Here is an 18593-nt window from a genome sequence, read left to right as displayed (position 1 = left end):
AATTTTTTATCCCCCCGAATGATGAGAGATGGTGGCATAGAAAGAAAAGAGACAAGACTTATTATCATATAGCTTGAAGTACTTAAATTTAATTTTGGACTTTATTTTAAATAAAAACAAAACATATATTGGGTTGGGGAACAGCAAACGGTTTAGTATGAAATAGTACTCACCAGAAGCACTCTTTAAAGCGCTTTTAATCTCTGATTGTTAATAGGGTCTATTCGCATCCTTTGGTCTTTTCAGCTGAACTTTCAGTCTTTTCATACCAATCTGAAAACCGTTCATGGCTTGAATCGCAGCTTGAGCGCTGGCTGGATTGTCAAACGATACAAAACCTAGATAAAAGAGAGAGAGAGGAAAAAACACCAAAAAAGGTTAATTGTGAGCAAAAAGGAAAATCCTAGCAGACACTAGGATGATTCGAAGGTGGGACTTACCGAAACATTTACTCTGATTTGTAGCTCGATCGATGAAGACTTTAGAACTTATCACAGTTCCGAAGGGCATAAACATCTGCATCAGCTCGCCGTCACCGAATTCCTGGGGCAGATGGTAGATGAACAGGTTGCAACCTTCCGGGCCCGATATGGAGCACCCTGGGAACATTAACATGTCTTTACAGAAAATTAAAACAATCCATCACAAACTTAAAGACATTTGGGTTGTTGTGTTATATAGTAATCGCTCAACTCGCTTGCACTGAGTGCAGCGTCCCAGTGTTGAGAGGAAAAATATTGCTATTCGTCTGTTTAAAGAATGGCTCTCTTTAGAACGAAAAAAAGGAGGTCACCCGATTGCATATGGGTAAGTTTAATGTATGAAAGGGAGGGAGAGTTATTTAATTGAGCGCATTTAAGAATTTTTTTACTGGTTTTTGTTCTAACAAAAAGGGATTGTCGGAGGAGAGTTGCTAAATGCTAAATAGTTGAATTTTTTTTTCATAAAGTAAACTGTTGCAAGCTTAAACCAGCGTGCTAGAGATATACACCGTGGGGAAAAAAGGCAACACACGTTACAGAAACCAAACACTGAATCGGTGCAAAACGGTTGCAGCAGTTACAGAGCTAAGGAAAAGTAAAACACATCACTTGCGGGACATTAAAGTTAGCCTTCGAATTTGTCAAATGAAATATTTTAGGTATGAGTGTTTAAGGCAGGGCTCTCTAGTCTAACAACACCGTACAATGATCGAACCGTGGTTTAAGTACAGTTCGTTTTCCCATTCTCATTGTTTTGTTGCAGCAGAGATTGAGAGATTATTTTTTTTTTTTTTCAAAATACAATCACAACAAAGAGAGTGTAATTGTGCCATGTTTTCATCTCTTGCTAGCTGTTGAGAAAACAGCTATCTGTACTTAAACCGAAATTCGAAAACACATAATACACATAAGAAATGGGGAAAAATGGTAAAAAAATGTATAATTATTGTTAGAAGAAAAAAACAATATAAAACATAAAAAAACACAAAAAACACACACAAATGGACATTGCAACATACAAACATCTTTACACAACACATACATTAACACACATAGAAACATTGATGTATCGCATACAGATGAACAATTGTGGAGCAGTGTTAGTTGTTCGTTCTCGACCGGAGATGAAACAATCGAACTGATTGCCTTGTGAATTAAGAGAGAGACAAACAGGAATCAAATGCCCTTTTGTGACATTTTGAGGGGATGGAAATTGCACACGTGCACGGTACAAGTGGTCCGACAGCTTGAACAGCAATTGTGTTCGAATTTTTATTAAAAAAAAAAGAGTTTATTATTGTTATTCAATGACAAATTTAAAATAAAAAAAAACACTTTCTATCTATCTGACCACGTTCCGTGTTGATGTTTTGTTTCCAGCATTTTGAATTGCAAGCGCCGTTTTTTTGGGAAGGTTTTTGGACGCGACACGGTGAAGGTGTAATTTGTTTCATATTTCAGCAAACGCTTGTTTACAAGCGTTTGTTTTGGGGATTGTAGTTGTTCTTTTTTCTAATCTCTCTCTCTCTTTTTTGTTTCTCTTTTGTTTTTGCTCTGGCGTTTTTGAAGTTTGTGGGGAAGGCGATGCTTACCTTCGCGTTGTGCTGGTGCAACGGCGGCAATCGGTTGCGGTATAGCTTGCGGAAATTGTCCATAAACGGCTGGGTAGGCTGTTAAATTTACAAATTTACAATCAAAAAAACAAATATACATCAACAACACACAGTAGAAATATCGATCGGAAAAAATGGAATGAGTGGAGTTTTGTAAGGACGAGTGTGCGCTACATTTTTTTGGAGGGGAGCGAGAAGACAAAGCATGGCGTGAACTTTTTTGCGTATCGAACCAAACGAATGCACAGCACAGCAAGCAATAAAGGTTGCCACAGTGCAATATGACTGTATTGTGTGTGTATGTCTGTTTTTTCCGCATTGATCACGCCTGTCTTATTGTCGATTTGGCTATGAATGCTTTTTGGTACAACTACTTTGAGCTAAGAAGAAATTAAACTAAAAGGAAGAAAACATTACAATGGATAATTTGGGGGCAAGCGCAAAGAAGTGCGAATGAAAAATGAATAAAAATATGTTAAGTTGTATGTAAGATATACGTTGGTAATGATAAATGTTAAGCAGATAATGAACTTTGAAGTTCTTTAAGTGTGAAAACTAAAAAGTGAAGAAATTGAACAATACCAATAAAGAAAAAAGTAGTAAGATTGTGATAATTATGATCAAATTCCTCTTCCATATGTACATTCTTTTGCATTTGAGACGAAGTAGTAGAAATATACCCAAATTAAATATAAAAGTTAAAATACACTTTCATTTGCGTATGGGGAGATGCATAGTTTGCACAATCGAATAAATAAATCTTTTTATAGTATTTAAATGAAATTTTGCTATTGCCTATTAATATCTGCATTTATCACTGAGTCGTGCCATGATCTAAAGAGCTTTTAATAATCAAAAATTGGCTTAAATCGTCCTTTTTGATAGCGCTATGTAGACAATCGTAAAGATATTATATATTGTACCAACAGCGGAACATAAAAAAACCACTTCCTCTTCAAGCAACAGACAACAAGTTAAACTAAGTGGCAAATGCCATAAATGGCTTATCGTTATCAAGGTAACTTATGGTAAGGGTAAAACAAATGCGCGCCTGAGCTGCAAATTATCGGCCCCTTACAAGCACGAGATCATGGTAGGCACCGTCTGGTGATTATTGTCGTAGGGTGGAAACTGTCACATAATTCAAGCTGCTAAAAACCAATTGCCTAAAAGTATTGTTTAATGAAATGGAAAATTCCGTGGACTGTCGACTTTTTTGTTTTGTTTTCTAACGTCTCGATCCAGGAAAGGCGCTCGTAAGGGAACATTGAAGAAGACAACAACTGGGCTATAGCATATACAAAAGGGCAGAAAAGAACGATTGCAAGCTGTAACCATTGTTTGAAAAGCCTTTTCCCGTTGGTTTTTTTTCTGTGTGTTGTTATTGGTATTATTGCTAGTCATACTTTTCTTCGAGAAGAGATACAAAAAAGCGAGTTGATAAAAAAACCAACCTAAGCTTTCTGTACGAAGGGTAGTAAGAATCGGAATCCTATGGTGACAGGAAGCGAGGAGGAGGTGTAGAAAAAAAAAAATAACAAGCCCATAATTTTCCACACCAAACTCATCGTCAGGAAAAACCCCATATACTCCCCTCACGTCGGTTTGTTGTTCGGTAGATCTGTTACGCTGTGTGGCAAAATAACCGAACCGAAATGGCAGGAAAAACAGGAAAATTCATTGCTTTAGAAAAAAAAACCACCCGACATAACGAATCGAATCCATGTAGGTTTCGTATGAACAGCGCAGCAAAAATTGGTCCATTGAACAGCGGGTAAGCGTGTAGTAGTTCTTTACGCCCACCTTCCCTTCAAATCCTCCTTCCCCTTCCCACAACCAAGAATCCACTTAAACCCACGACCAATGGCCTATTCGCTGTTCATAATCCGTTAAGGGTAGTTTTCTTTGTTCGAGCCAACATCCGTCCGCCCCGTACGGGATAGCGAGTATAAGCTTAGGAGTTGCGGAAAAAAAGGAAAACAAAAAAAAACGGCAAAAGTTAGTGGCAGTAATAATAAAACGGGATCGGTGCATAAATCTTACCAGAAAATGGCACACAACATTTTTGCCACGGAGCAAAAGATGAACTTTCTGTTGATTGTTTTGAAGATGGAGGCAACAACAACCAAAATAAAAAAAGGAATACCCGTTTTGTCTTTTATATGCTGCTGCTTTTGTTTGATTCACCTTTTCAGCAGAAAATGATTGGATTTCAGTAGTATTTGTTGTTTTTTTTGAGACGAGCGATAAAACAAAAGAGATTATCTTGTTTTTAGTTTTGATAAATTGCTTCTAACTTAAGCTGTTACGGTATACGCTTTAAAAGTCTTTAGTTTAAATGTTTACGAAATGTAAAAAAGCGAATATAATAATTTTATCGATTGCGCACAATTATTTACCTTAAACAACTTCGAACTAAAATTCCTCTAAATGACACCATAAATAACTTCGTACTGCTTCATTTCGTTCACCCCTCTCTGAGGCCACAACAATCTGCATTGATGTCTTGATTGAAGCACCGCTGCTAGTATAAACATTTCCACGAAACATCAAGCTATACCCGGTCGTGATGGTGTGATAGCACGAAACATTCAACACCGGCGGCTATATACGGAAGTGTACGGGACGGGCGCAAGCGTTTAATTCTATTAGCAATTTCTCCGTCAATATCCGGTTCTGCCTTTGGCGACCGAGGGAACAACTGTGTGTGTGCTTGTGTACTGTTTGTGAAGTTCCCCTTAGTGCTTTGTCGGGTGCTCGGAAAGTCACCCACAAATCAAAGCAATACTGACAGCCCGGATCCTACCCCGGTGTTCCGCCGCACACTTTCTTCCCGATGGAGACGCCTGGTCTGCTTTGTGTGCTAAAAGTGGTGCCGTATGAGAGAGGCCGTAACGGAAGTGGCAGGCAGAAATCAGATTTAATTTACTTCCGCCTCATTGAGATTCACGAAAATTTCCCTCGACAGCTCTCGTATACAAGCAAAACCTCAATGCCAACGGTACGGTCATGCTGAGGCGCGGTTGAAAATGGAGGCGCCCAGTAGCGCACGGCAGTTTACGACAAAAACGAAGGTTTGGGGATGGGGAAAAACTAATCACTGACGGCTTCCGAAGAGGCAAGGACAGTTTCAAATTTTTGCACCATTTAAATGTCACTGACAATTTGTGCACCAAAGGGAAGCAAAACTTTGTAAAAACCCGAATGGAAACGGATGGCGACGGCATTTGTTGCAAGCTAAAGTTGTTGTCCCCAAAGCGAACGGGTTTTCAGTCAACTGGCAAGTTTGTTTTGTTATGTACGTTGCTGTTGCACTACCGTGTTAGTGTGTGTGTATGTCTACGTTAAACAAATCGCACACTCGCGCATGAACGAATCGGTTGTGCCCCAACAACGGTTTGGTGAAGTTGAATGCAAAACGCATAGAAAAAGTGGTGTTGCAATTTGCAACTAAGTTGTTATTTACCGTCGCAAAGTTGTAGCATTGGTTCGCTGAAGGATACCGCCTGAGAAAGGTAGCTTTTCGGTAAAGAAAAAATAAACACATACACACAAATGGAAGGGTGAATGCAGCTTAAGCAAAAGTAAACAAAAAAGCAGGACAAAACATAACCAACTGTGTGTCTCCTCAACACCCTATCAACCGGCATGAGATGATGCAAACAAAACATGCAATAACTCGGCTTCATGGATGAACGATGCTTGCAAATGGATGCGGGATACGGAAGCAGTACCGTCACTCAACTCGCTGACATCAAACCAAATAGAAATGTTGCAATAAAAAAAGAGAAGATGAGTCGAATAAAAAAGCATCATTCGAGCTCAATAGCAAAGAGTAGCACCCCACGGGAAACGCTTGCCCAGGGAGTATGGGCAGCTGTTAATGCTAGGACACTCACAGGAAAGAGAGTGGAATTGCTCCGCCACAGTCTCGTATCCCGGTCGTGGTGCATGGTAGTGAAATGCAATTAAAGTTTGTTATTTGTTTTCGGGTGAGAAAGTTTATAATTTCAATGAAACATGACTCGCCGACTGCCGACTGTGTTCGGGGTTGTTCTCTTTCCGGTGCAGATCTCGACCGCTGGAGGAGGAGGAATATGTTTTTTTACTCTCAAAAATAAGTTTTTTTTTCAAACTTCAACTTGCTGATTGCGTTCACTGCAATGGGCTACATCTCTTTCACTCTCTCTTTATCCAGAATGAAATTGCCCTTCGAACGAATCGAGTGTGATGGGTAACTGAAGCAGAGGAGAAGCAGTTGATACTATACTATTTTTAATTCTCAATTATGCCTCCCGTGCACTCTCGTGCTTTATTGGTTTTGAGTAAAAGCAGAATTAAAATAAATACACACACACACACACACAGGAGCCGAAACAAGTGTGCATATTTTTGCAATGATGTAATCATACCCCGGCCAATGCATGTGCATTCCCTGTAGGGAGGCTTTTTCATCAGCAGTGCTGAGATGTGAATGTTTTTATTTCATTTTCAAGTGCGATGAAAATGAAAATGTTTAATTTTCTACTGAGCAAACATTTGGTGCAAATATTCGAGGAAAGCGGATTGTTCAAAAGTTACCATTAAGTAAATGTTGAGTAGTAAATGAAAAGTATTTTCGATTTTTTACCACATTCATTTGTGAAGTATAGAAACGTGTTCAGTACCAAGAATTGTAATTGTATTTAATATAAATATATATTTTTTTTGCTCGGTTAGAACGGCCTGGCCGTATCAAGACTTATTTTACCACGTAGCAGGATAGTCAGTCCATGCTACGGGAAGACGGTCCGGATGGGATTTGAACCCGGTCCCTGCCGTGTGGACGGGCGCCGTTTTTAACATGCACCACTGGGCATGTTAAATATTTTTGTTGTTTGTATTTTTCGCCCCAATTTAAATATTTTTGTTGTTGAAATTTTTAACTTTTAAAGAACTAATACATTGCATGTTGGGAAACAGAACACAAACAAACAAAAAATCTAAATACATAAATAAATTTAGCGGAATGAAGGTTGTGCTAGTAAGGTTGGGATGGTATCGTAGGGCTAAGAATATTACATATACAGAAATATCTAAATAATCAGGAAAAAGAACACATCCACACATAAACAATGAAACGACGACGGGCGAAGACAAAACTCACGGAGCGCTTATATAGATAACGGTGAAAAAACAAAACAAAACAAGACAAAAAAGAGAACACATTTCAATAACAGGTAAATGTAACGTTTATAGCAGTGATAGATTAAGAATAGTGAATATAATAACAAATAATAGAGAGAAGAAAAACAAACAAATACTAAGAAAGCATTAAATTAGAAATTAAATATAAACGAAACAATGAGATAAGAATAAAAAAATAAAATAAAGAAAAAAGAAGAAAAAAATCAGAACACTAAAGAGAGAACAAAAATAAATCAAAATAGTACTAATTAAATTAGAATATCGATAAGATAAATAGAAGCAATTAAAATGGTAAACAGATACAAAACACAACGTGACAAAAAGATATTCTAAACATAAAAAGAAATCCACTGACGGCGCATCCGATAAAAATGAGAAAAGTCAAATCAACCAGATAACGATCAAAAAATCACAACACAACAACACGAGTGTACAGCATTACATCGGACATCGGTCAATTGGTCGGTTTTATGAGTATTTTGGTGTTGGGTAGGGTAGGAAGTTTTAAAGGGCGAGGAGTTTAGACACTATACGTGTTACTAGCCTAGACATTACAGGAACAAGGTAGCAAAATAGAGTGTGTGTTTGTGTGTGGGAGACAGAGAGAGATAGTAATGGGTGTGTAGGGGAGAGTTGGGCAGGTGGTTAAGACCCACTAAGAAAACAGTCAATTAGAAACAGCTTGGTAGAACTTACCGACACCGGGATACGGCTGGATGCCAGGGTAGGCGGCGTGCGGTAGGGCGGCATCTCCGTTCGGAAGTCCTTGAGCGGGTATCGACAGGTGCAGGGCATCTACGTAAAGCGCTGCATAAATTATTGTAATTCGACACATTCTTGGGCTTTTTTGGTAAGGGAAGGTTGTTGCAAGGAAATTCGAGCTAACCTCGGGAAGGCATTGGAGGATTGCGAGTATTGGTAGTACTTACGTCCTGGGTAGGTTTGGGGTATTCCGTTGGTGTACACAGCCTCCGAACCGGCCGGTTGACCGTTGGGCGTTTGTGCTGCCATGTTGAAGGTAGGCATCGTGGGCGACGGTAAAGAGGGGATGGCACCGTTTACTGGCTGTCCGGAACCTGCACAACGGGAATCAGTCAGTACAGGTCATGTTTCTATGCTAACCTCCCTTTCCCGGGGGGCGATTACAACCGGACGGTACTTACCGTTCAACGCGTGAGGTATTTGTGTTGCTAGTGCAGCCATGGGATTGATATACGTTCCTTGTGCGGTTGCGGCCGCCATCAGGGCCGCCTGCTGTTGCTGGGCGTAGGCGCCGTACGGTCCGAACTGGTTGAACACAAACGGACTCAGCAGGTTCATATGGCCAGCCATTTGCTGCATACGACGGAGTTGCCTCTCTTTCTCGGTGTCAGCAAACTTTACCACTAAGCTAGAGGATGCACCCTGCCGAATGCAAAAAAAAAATGGTGGCCATGTCCGTAATTGGGCACGTAGAAAAGTGGCACGATTAATAACATAAATCATTGAAGCGCACCAAAACGGCGATACACAGCTTAATTGGTGGGGGTAGAAAGGAGGGTGGGAGAAGCGAGTTGGGAGTGTGACTGGGACTTACTCCCTTCTGCCTATACACGTAAATCATCATCCTATTAAGTGGAGCTAAACAAACACACAGCACAAACGAATAATTCATATCCATTTATTTACCGGGTACGGCAAGGATTAGATGGATCTGTTTGTGTTTTTTTTTCTTTCCTCACACAAGGGAACACGGTTACAAAAGCAACAATAGCGGAGATGTGCGAGAATGTGTGCCATTCGCCGGTTTTGCGTATGTTGTTCCACCGAACCACACTATCAAGGCACGATCGCAGCTTAAGATAAATACATCAACAGCAATGGTAAACGGCGAAAGAATGAACATTACTATGATAGCATTTATTTATTTTTTTGTTGCTGTCCTCAAGCCACATTCTCGTTCGAGGAGAAGCAGGCCGTTGGGCGCAACATTCTTTTTTCACGAGGACACACCTTTAGCCCTAAAGAGCTAGAGGGTTGCAATAGCTTCGGTGCTTCCGACATGATTAATTACTTGTTCCGTTTGGGGAAAAGAAATATGTCCCACATCTAAAAGGCGCAATACACTGGAAAACAGGTATACTAGGCGATACCGTAACACAGAATACAACTGCTAAGTGGTACAGATACACGCTTAAACATAAAAAAACATACACACATACAACAAATACATTGACACACATACACAAACACAAACAAAGATAATATTATATACGCGGACACAGGGGCAAATACAGCGCAAAAGCTACACTGCTGTAAAGCAATTATTAATAAGTTTTTTAAATGGTTCAACGTTATTTGAAAGGACTTAAGTTGATCTTTTTGAAGACATTCTTTATACATTATTTTTATAATATATTTTTTGGTTATATGTTTTGCTATTGTAAATGCATTGAAACCTATCAAGGAATTAATGGCTATTATTTTACAAGCAATTTAAAAAAAATCTTTTTTTTAAATATTTTTTGGCATTTGTTTTATAAAAAAGAAATAGAAAAAAAATTAATTACAACTTGTTTTTGTGTTAATAAAACAAACAATATCCTTGTAATGCTTTTTGTTTGTGTTTGCCACTAGAAACAAACATTACGAAAACATAAGTCAGTAGCATTTAAAATTTCAATGATTGTCGTTCTTTTTTTTATTCATAAAAATCGGCCTGGCCGTATTGCTATTGTCGTTCTTGTTGCTCAATAAATCGTAAAATAAATAGCATTCTTAAGCGTTTTTTTTTAAACTCCCACGTGCTCGTATGGTGAATGAATTTTAAATCACAATGTACACAGAACTCAGGTCTTCCAATATCCCAAAAGACCGAAGTAACACCTGTTGCTGAAGGTTTGCCGGAAGCAAGACAAAGCAACAGTGGAGTGTGAGACTTTCCCTTGGAGTGTACCGTCACGGATATCGTCATCGTGTTCTAACGTAACCATTAAGGCGGCGAAAAGCAAATGGAACAAACATGAAAAAAGGCACGAAGAAAAGGCCTTTTCCTATGCACAGTTCCTTGCCTAACTGAGTAGGCCAGAGCGGTGTTCGTGTCTGGGTCGTACTTAGTCACGTCACGTCACCCGACTAAATCGTACCTCGATTTTTTTCTTTTTTTTTGCGGCTGTAAAAACCAACTATCGTTATGAAGTTTTCAACCCATCTTTACCATGCTTGTACGGGTTAAAGCATCACCGTTCCCCTAACCTAAAACTATGATAGTCATTTCCGGAGGGGTCCCCACTTCCTGACTTTTGATGAATTTCCATTGCATGCTGACGTCCTGGACATAAGTGAAGAGGAAGGCAAATCGACTATCAACTGTTGCGCTTGCTAGCATGATTTTGGACTGCGGAAACCTGTTGTTAAGTCCCAACCTCTATGGGACCATGGCGTCTGTGGTGCTTGCCCCAAAAACAGACGATTCGGTTCCGGGTGTTCGGTCACACGTTTTAGGCATTCTTTACGTCAGTCAGGAGTATATCTCCATCCACTTTGCTATCCTCAAAAAATGGCCTACGTCATCGTCAGTAACCAGTAAGGCTGTGGATGTTCCTGAGCGTTATTGAATCGGAAATGATCCATACAATACAGTGCGCAACAACAAAAAGAAGAAAAAAAACTCCGTTCGCAAGAACAGATAGGTTGGCAAATGGAGATGAATGGAGAAAGAAAGCGAAGATATTGCTTCCTCCCACTATTGCTTGCATACTAACCACAGAATAGAAAAGAAAATTGGACAGCAACAGCAAAAAAATGATAGGCTCAAAAGAAAATCACCACCTTTGGAGCTGATTGTCATCACTTCGTCACAACAAAAAGGTATTATTAATGATGCCGATTTCTAGCTCCAGTGCCCAACCATGCCCAACAGCTGCCTTGAGTATAACATCAAAGGTATCGGCTAAGCAGTGCCGTGGAGAAACGGTGGCAACATTCCGGTAACACAATATGGTTCCACGGCTAGCCTGGAATATTATTGATTAACGTCGGCAGGTCACAGGACAATTCCCGGTGGGGATTTGATTCAATTGGCACCAAGGGTGCTCACCTTTGCGATCTTTCCGTAGAGCGGTTTGAGGATACTTTGGGGTTAATTGATGACAAATTGAAAAGCTTAGCTTCTCGTGAGGTTGAGCTTATGTTGCAGGAGTTATGGAATGATTTATGATATTTATTGTTGCAATCAGTTAAGGAGCTTTTGCTGATTGGGTTGGATATTCTACTATTTCATTTATAGTTTCTTATTTGATTGCTAATAATTTTAGTAATTTATTTAAAGAATTTTTTTTAATAATAAATTGGAAAAAACTAAAATTGTTAAAAAGTAATATTATTGAAGGCATTTGTTTACATTCCATAAACCCATTATGCTGTTATCAGCAAACTTTCAATACATTCCATCTCGACTCAATTGGTGCAGAAATAAAACACTAGCAGTGGATAATGGAGAAACTCCCCCCTGAAGAGATGAAAATCTCTTCAAACAATAAATAAACCGTCCATTACGATGGGGCGGACTTTCAAATCGATTCGGTACAAGTGTAAAAAAGAACCAGTGCTAAAATACGGCCACCATTCGTGTAGGTGATGCAGCAGAGCGAAAAGCGGATAAGCGTAGAAGACGATACATTTTATTGAAGAGCTTTGGCCCTAATTGAATTGAGTTGATTCGTTATCCCACTGTGTAATGTGCAAACTCGGGCCCACTCTCGGCACATCCACTTGAAACTTCATTCCATCAATAACACACACACACCCACCAGCTCCGTCTCTGTCCGATAGCTAGGAATCTGCACACGTCTATAAAGCGACCCATCCATCGACCGTACCTGTACAGTAAGTCCACCTTGGCAAAGCGGTGGAACCATTTTATTTCATTTGTTTTATTTACTGAATGGGTTAGTGGCGGCCAACCTTCGAGTTGGGATTGTACGTAAGATCCAAGTGCAAGTGGTACGAGCGCGCTTCGCTCGCTTTTCGGAGACGGAAAACCCGATAGAGGGCGGTGGTGCTACCCTCCCATTACGACCTGTCGGCAGAAGCACAAACGAACAACTTTAACGGAGGGGTGTGTTTTTGTGGTGAGTGAAAAACTCCAGGCTCAACAGACACAAAAGCATTCAATATTTTATTCATTTCACCTCTTTACTATTTGAAACGAAGATTTGATAGGGTGGAAAATTCTGTCTTACTTCCAAAATTTGTTCGGGGGAAATCAACAGATAGGAAAACTGTTACCGAAAGACAAGTACTTTCTGCTGCAACTTAGTCTGCCAGCCGTTTGTGTTTCACCATTTGTTTCGATGCATTTCGGATGCTCCCAAAAGAGAACAGCCCTTAACATTGCACCGCTAACTTTGGCGTTGCATTGGGCAACAGGGTCGCTACCTTGCTACGCTTCAAGGATCACCAAAGTGGAGTCTTCAGCTGGAGAAGTCTTCAACGTTGTACTGAAATGGGCTTGTTACATTCCCAAGCTGCCAGCATTGGCGGATGCAACATTGGATCACACTGAAGTACAACAGCACACCCGAGCGCATCGTCACGCTTGGTACCCCATCTGCCGGTATCATCAGCATCATCTTTGCGGCATCTTCTACACGGCGAGAATGGAGCACGTAGACAAAACAAACAAAATGTCTACCTTCATACGACCGACGGATGCAATTTTGCAGTGCTCCTTAGCAAAAAGCTAAGAAAAAGCGCAAATATGATCAAGGGATTGCTACTGGGGTTTTGAATCGTTTTTTTTTGGGCAAACGGATGTATAATGTCTGGAAGTCGGTATGTAATGTATCTAAATTTGTTGACATTATTATTTTGCTCTCGAAGTGACTTTGTTGCGGTTGTACGCTTTAAGAAAGGGACGGAGGAAAATGAGTAAAACTCTTCCTATCGGCGGTGGAAAATTTTTAAATGTTCAAGGGTAATACATTTTAATTTTTGTATTTAGAGTGCTAGCAAACTATTAAAAAAGTAGGAATAATTGATGGTGTTATAAATTGAAAATTTAAGTTAAAATATAAAGTAATTCAGTTTTCTTAAAACAAGAATTTTGGTACCTAGAATTTCTTAAAAACCTGTGAACCGATTGTCTTAAGAATGTTACCAAGTATTTTTTATATAACTAGCTCTGCTAGTTCTTATCGAAATATTGTGAGTATTTTAGGATTTTCGAAAGTATAAATTAACGGATTTAAGGAATTAAGGGAATCAATATTATTTTGCGATAAAAGATATTTAATTTTTTTCTCCAAATCTTCAAAGGTACCAATCCTCAAAGGAAAATTGTGTTGAGCTTTTGACTGTGTATCTCCTTAACTTGTACTATTTCTTCCATGATGAATATAAATTCAATATTTAGAGTCTCAATTTTTTTTAAGTAGTAGACAGTTTAGCAAAAAAAATCTACGCTTTCTATAAATTAATACACTTTTTATATTCTTCTAAGTAGTTGAATATCTGATCAGAAGCCAAAATTGATCATCATACCGGATTCTATCTTCAGCTGTGAGGATCTAATCGTCATACTTAACCATATTTTAGCACAAAACCACATTTATTTTCCTCCTCAACAAAGCAAGAAAGACAACCGAATTACTGTCTACACCCAACTACTGCCCGGTGTTTCCAAATAACGACCAAAAGTGTGATATATTAGATGGGCTGCTTAATCTGTTAGCTGTAAGAAACGGCCAACACGCTCATCCATACGAAACCTCCACGGTCTGGGCATGTAATGCAACGTGCATATAATGATAATATTCATAAATTGTCATGACCATGCCCCGGGGGCACGTCCGTTCCCATTTCTGGCTCGTGCATCCACACGCGGCACCGTAACAAGTTAAAACTGTGCAACAGGCAGTATGGTTTAGCTTTCGGGCAAAGCAATGGCGAGATAGCGACCACTTGTACTAATAATAATACTACAATACAACTTCCACTTTGCCATGATGGCGAAAGTGTGCTCTCCGTTGGTGCGGGGTGTTTCATTCTGTTCTAGTAGCCTGCCAAAAAGGAAGCAAGTGCACAACGTTTTGCAGAACAGGAGAATCCGGGGGAAAAAAACGAAACCAACAGTAAACACGAACCGCATGCTGCATGTTCCGGTTCTTTGGTGTAGAGAACGGTTTCGGATTTCACGCCTCAACGGAACCAGAAATCCCCACACTAGAGGGACCGAACCGGAGTGGTACCATCGGGTATGCATTGGAGTAAGTGTTTACGATTTTCCTTTTCGTCGCATTCGAGCATAGGATGCAGCAGCACGGGTCCATACATATAAAAGGTTGTAGGTCTGAGTTAGAGTTGCGGGTTTGTTGGTTGGTTTTTTTTACTTCTTTCCCCAATCGAATTCCTTGCGCGGTACGTTTTGCTTTTCGTTGGCAAAGTTCCAAAATAGCTTCTCAAATAATAATGAAAGCGATTAAATAAAGTTTAATTTTAAACGACCCCATCAGCGTCACTTGCTGGGGATTCAGAGTTTCCACCGGACCGGTTTTGTTTCGCTTCGCCCGATCTCATTTTGCCCTTTCCCTCGGCCAGCAAACGTTTAGGGACAGACAGCAACAGGAATTGAAGCAAGCAGAAACACATCCGGGAATCCGGGGGCAGCTGTGAGGGCTTTGAATTTTTCATGTGAAACGTAACGGTTGTGAAACGTTCGCTTATTTTTTTGCTTCTTCCTTTCTTCTAATGGTGTGTTTGTCCGGCCGGACAAATGGTAAGTTTATGCGGATCGGCGGTTTGCTCTTTCTTGCTCTGCCTGTATGCTTTGTTAGCGCACGGAACCGAACCGTGTTTAAGATGCCGATTTTCCGCCGATCCAATCTTTTTTTTTTCGGGGGTAGGTGGAAAATGTTGCCTGATTTTCCGTTCTTTATGTGTGGTGGAGATTTTTTTTCCTCCATTCACTGTCCGTGTGAAATAAGAAAGGCACAAAAGTGGCCCCAACTTTTTGTTGTTGTTGCTTTCGTAAGTGAAGGTTTTTCCTTTTAGCGTGTTTTCTCCGCTGTTAGGGAGCAGCATCGTACCGATGTTATTGAAGAGTAGCCCCCCCTTAAAAAGTACACATAATTAGGTTATTAAAGAAAAATTGATTTGCTCATCGTTCGTACAAGTCATTTGCCGATGCCGATGGTGTTCCGAGAAGGAAGGAAAACGCGAAGCCGAGGGAAAAGCAAATATTGTTTAGCGCGCTTTAGCGAAGTTGATGAGGCTTGGCCTTTGTGTTAGCTGTCTTTTTTTTTTTGGTGGAGCCACGTCTGTCTTGCGTTCTTGCGTTTTCCATCACTTGTGATGAAGGATGCTCAGTGTTTTCTCTTTCACTTTACGCGTACCCTCATTACTGGCTGATGGCATCCGAACGAACGGTTGAAGACGTTTTGGGTATCCACCGAAATGGGCAGAAGAAACCCCTCGCCCCACCCCCCAGGCAGGTGAAGATGGCCGGTGGGGTTGGAAGATAGACGGGAAAAGAAAAATTAAAACTCATGTACCGTTTAATATCGCTTTCACCGTGTGCACTGTGTGGCCAATGAGGGCTACGGACATTAGCCCATTTGGCGGTCATTAGTGCGTGTGCTGTGTCAGTGATGGGAAAAGGAAGAAAACCCCTCGCGGGAAGAAGCTTATTTGTGAGCCGATAAAAGTTTTAAAACTTGCTCACCAACATGCTTTATGTTTGGTTCAACAGGAAAAGGAACAGTAAAAAACGAACCCAACGAACAAATGATTCAAAATCATCGTTTTTTTGTGTTGGGGTTTATTCGTTCTACCTTAATGGTACTTTCACGCGAAGGCAGTTTTGGAAGAAAGTGGTTTATAAAAAAAAGTTCCTGCTCTAGGCAAGATGGATGACGGTTGCATTGCATTTTGATGGTTGGTAAAATTGTGAAAAGTCATGAAAATCAATAAGCCATGAACATTAATCATGAGACGTTACTCGGTTGTTACGCTTTAAACGCGGTAAACCATTGCCTACACAAGGGTTTTTTTTGCTCTTAACCGTCTGCTTTTAAATGTTAAAGAGCATTTTTTACTGTGCATTAAAGCAAGAAGGGATGATTTACAACTCACTCCAACATTGCATTGCGAAAGTAGGTAAATTTTCCATCGCAAGTGAAGGAACGATTCCGGGTACCGTGTGACACAAATATTCTTTTTGCGGATGCAGATGAGGCAAATAAAAATTGCATGGCAGGTTGAACATTTTGCTAGCCTGTCTGTCAATTGATGGAATTAAATTTCCCTCACTCATGGCAAATGTGAATAGAATGAAGAGAAAGAAAGCGCAAAAAAAAACCTCTCGCCCGATATCGTTTGCTGCTGGTTGCATGCGGTTGGTGTTCCGGGTTTCTACGTTGGCCGGTATTCCGAACGTACAAGAATGTGTATGAGCGCATCCGTTGTAAGGGTAAGCAAGCGACACAAACGACAGTCGAACGTAGTCCGGCGGGGGAGCCACGTTATCGGTGATGACAACGTTGCAAACCCCGCCACCCGGAAACCGGATGTCGGAAGCGGTACTTCAAATTTTAATCAAATTACTACCTAATTCAATATCCAACCCAAAAACCTGCTCTTTCCCCCCCTCGGGGAGGATGGGAGATATGGAATGTCTTGACGATGGCAAACTGTCAGCAGAGTCGTCCTGTAAACGCCAGGGTTTTTTTGGCTTTTGGGGATTGACTGTTTACTTTAGACGTAGTGGAGTGCAGCAGAGTAATATCTACGTCAAGGATATATACATACACAGATAGAAAGAGATAGGGAATATAGTTATTCCATCATATATTGGATATCTTCTGTTTTGAGTTCTTGGTTTTCTTTTCTTCATTCATATTGTGTTTGTGAAGAACTCCCCAAAGCGACCGTTCAAACTTTACTTTCGGAACGCAAACAGCAAGGCAGAAGGCGAATAAAAAATATTGAAGATTACTGCTAGACGATCACATCCGCTCTATTTAGATGTAAACTACATCGAGATGCTCACGTAAGATGGTTCTGCTCCAACCGTTTACCACCGTGTGGGTATGTAATCGTAATCGAATAACTAGTCCTTTTATTGATTTGATGTAACACTGACGGCCGCCGAGTGTAGGGATGCGAGCGGAAACTGAGAAGCTGAAATACTCATCCATCGTAACCACAAATTGAGCTTCGGTAGATGGAAGGGGATATACAATTGCACAGGACGTGGGAGATAGCGAGTAATCCAATGTGTGAGGAGTGTTTGGATCGACTTCTAGGCTTCATCGATAATCGAACGTGCAAACGTCAGCAGAAATGATTATCTGTGGCAGAGACCGCAAGGCACATCGATACGAATGCCTTTCAAATTTAGTACAAAAGACATAAATATATTGTTGCTGTACAGCTGCGGATTCTGGTGCTGAGAAAACCATTGTAGCACCAGGACAAAGGATAATTAGGAACTCTTTAAGAATTTAAAAGCGGATATTCGTTTGTGTCGATATCTTTTCAACAATTTACAAGATATTTTAATTTTGAAAAGGAGGTCTTAAAAAATAATCAAGCTGTGCTTTAAAAGAACAGAAGAATCTCGAGTAGCATTCAAACTTCAATAGCTCTGACTTCTTTAAAGAAAAGAGATCTTCGAATTCCACTGCTTCAAAGTCACAAGGTAGAAATCTCTTGAATATTTCCGTTACATTTACTTCCATTTGCCTTCGGTACTGTTGCTTGTCAACTCTATTTCCTTTCTTGATCCGACCGTTTGCTTAGTCTCAGCATAAAAATGCACCCAGCTGAGACTTGAACGAAGACAAGCGGCTCCCCAATATCCCTGGCAAAGTCACTGTCAGACAACAGTGAAATCGACCGAAACACGTTCGTCAGCATACCACGGAAGTCGAAATGCTTTCACGTGCCTTTTTTTTGCAGCCATCACATCACCGCGCGCTCAGTGTATTTGCCAGTTCTCCTAGTGAAATGATACGTCACAGTCCATTGAGTTTTATATGAAAATTGATAGAAAATTCTCCCAGAGTGCTCTTTGCGCTTGAAGAAATGTCGAGCCATTTGACATGATATATATAAATTATTACATATTTTCACATTTTCCAGTATCTGTGGGTGAAAAATTGAGATTGCAAAAAAAAAATAGTGAGAGTAATTCATCGTCCACTCGTTCAGCGCGATCCGCCTCGGAGGGGCAAAGACCGTTCCTTTGTGTACGGTCAGCAACGCCATCACACGGCAGCAGTGAAAATGTTTTTCCGAGCGTTTCCACGTAGCCACACACACACCCTCATTA

At 40.4% G+C, this 18593-nt stretch overlaps 1 protein-coding gene across 19 annotated transcripts in view; it reads right to left on the bottom strand.

The window, feature by feature from the left end:
- Nucleotides 1-18593, bottom strand: part of LOC125770974 (CUGBP Elav-like family member 4) — a 468092-nt gene that overhangs the window by 16075 nt on the left and 433424 nt on the right. For 8 of the 19 annotated variants that reach the window (XM_049441119.1, XM_049441110.1, XM_049441127.1 and 5 more), the window contains 6 exons: nucleotides 8446-8686; nucleotides 8212-8358; nucleotides 7979-8089; nucleotides 2075-2152; nucleotides 441-617; nucleotides 174-338 (listed from right to left, as the gene is read on the bottom strand). In XM_049441119.1, the coding sequence (XP_049297076.1) occupies nucleotides 211-338; nucleotides 441-617; nucleotides 2075-2152; nucleotides 7979-8089; nucleotides 8212-8358; nucleotides 8446-8686 (882 nt within the window). In that variant the 3' untranslated portion in view covers nucleotides 174-210. The remainder of the gene's footprint in view (nucleotides 1-173; nucleotides 339-440; nucleotides 618-2074; nucleotides 2153-7978; nucleotides 8090-8211; nucleotides 8359-8445; nucleotides 8687-18593) is intronic. The other 11 variants (XM_049441111.1, XM_049441120.1, XM_049441112.1 and 8 more) reach the window with 7 other exon arrangements.

The sequence above is a fragment of the Anopheles funestus genome, chromosome 3RL, assembly GCF_943734845.2.
Source record: "Anopheles funestus chromosome 3RL, idAnoFuneDA-416_04, whole genome shotgun sequence".
NCBI classification, from domain to species: domain Eukaryota; kingdom Metazoa; phylum Arthropoda; class Insecta; order Diptera; family Culicidae; genus Anopheles; species Anopheles funestus.
This window is presented reverse-complemented; position numbering and strand designations above follow the sequence as displayed.